Source organism: Bison bison, unplaced genomic scaffold (assembly GCF_000754665.1).
Source record: "Bison bison bison isolate TAMUID 2011002044 unplaced genomic scaffold, Bison_UMD1.0 scf7180017864213, whole genome shotgun sequence".
NCBI classification, from domain to species: domain Eukaryota; kingdom Metazoa; phylum Chordata; class Mammalia; order Artiodactyla; family Bovidae; genus Bison; species Bison bison.
In genome coordinates, this window is record NW_011494785.1 from 291,898 (window position 1) to 292,533 (window position 636).

At 66.2% G+C, this 636-nt stretch overlaps 1 protein-coding gene across 1 annotated transcript in view; it reads right to left on the bottom strand.

The window, feature by feature from the left end:
• The window catches only part of LEPREL2 (leprecan-like 2), a gene marked incomplete at its 5' end in the record, with an annotated part of 13,136 nt that extends 12,505 nt beyond the window's left edge, over positions 1–631 (bottom strand). Inside the window, one exon of the mRNA XM_010845194.1 lies at positions 563–631. Coding sequence (XP_010843496.1) covers positions 563–631 — 69 coding nt within the window. The remainder of the gene's footprint in view (positions 1–562) is intronic.
• Positions 632–636: the final 5 nt, after the last annotated feature.

Genomic DNA, 636 nt, shown 5'->3' on the forward strand with positions numbered 1-636 from the left:
CCCACCCGCCAGCAAAAGCCGCAGGTCTCTAGGACCCTGAGCTGAGGTGTGTGTGACCGGCGCCCCCCTTCCCCGGCCACGTAGGCGTTAGTAGGCAACAGCTACCACACCGGTAGCTGGGCAGGGTCCCACGACCGGACACCAGAGCCCTCAACCTTGCCCACCTGCTCTTTCTTTCCCAAAGCTCCATCCTGCCCCAAGCGAAGGCTCGCGCTCACCCGCTACCCGCCCCCCAGTTCCCTCTCTACAGCTGCGTCTCTCGCCCCTGTCTCCGCCCCCCTTCATTCCTGGGAAGAGGCGCTGTCACTCCACGTAGGTCTCAGTAAGACTTCCTAGAACTCCAGGCCCCTGCCCTCCATCTTCGGTCGGCTTCCACCCCCTTCCAACTTTGCTCCCACCCTCCCGAGGCCGTGCCCCACTCTGTAGGTACTGGTCCCGGTTTGCCAGGACCGACTCCAAAGGCGAGGTCTTGACCACACAGCCGCACCCGAGTCCCGGCGTTTGCTCGCCGCCCCTTCCTGGAAGCTGGAGGAGGACCCCGGGCCTGGGCCGGGCCACGCACCTGGTAGTAAGCCCTCTGCAGGTAGTTGTAGGGCTCCCGCCGGCGGAAGGCGTCCCGGACCGCGCTCCCCACCC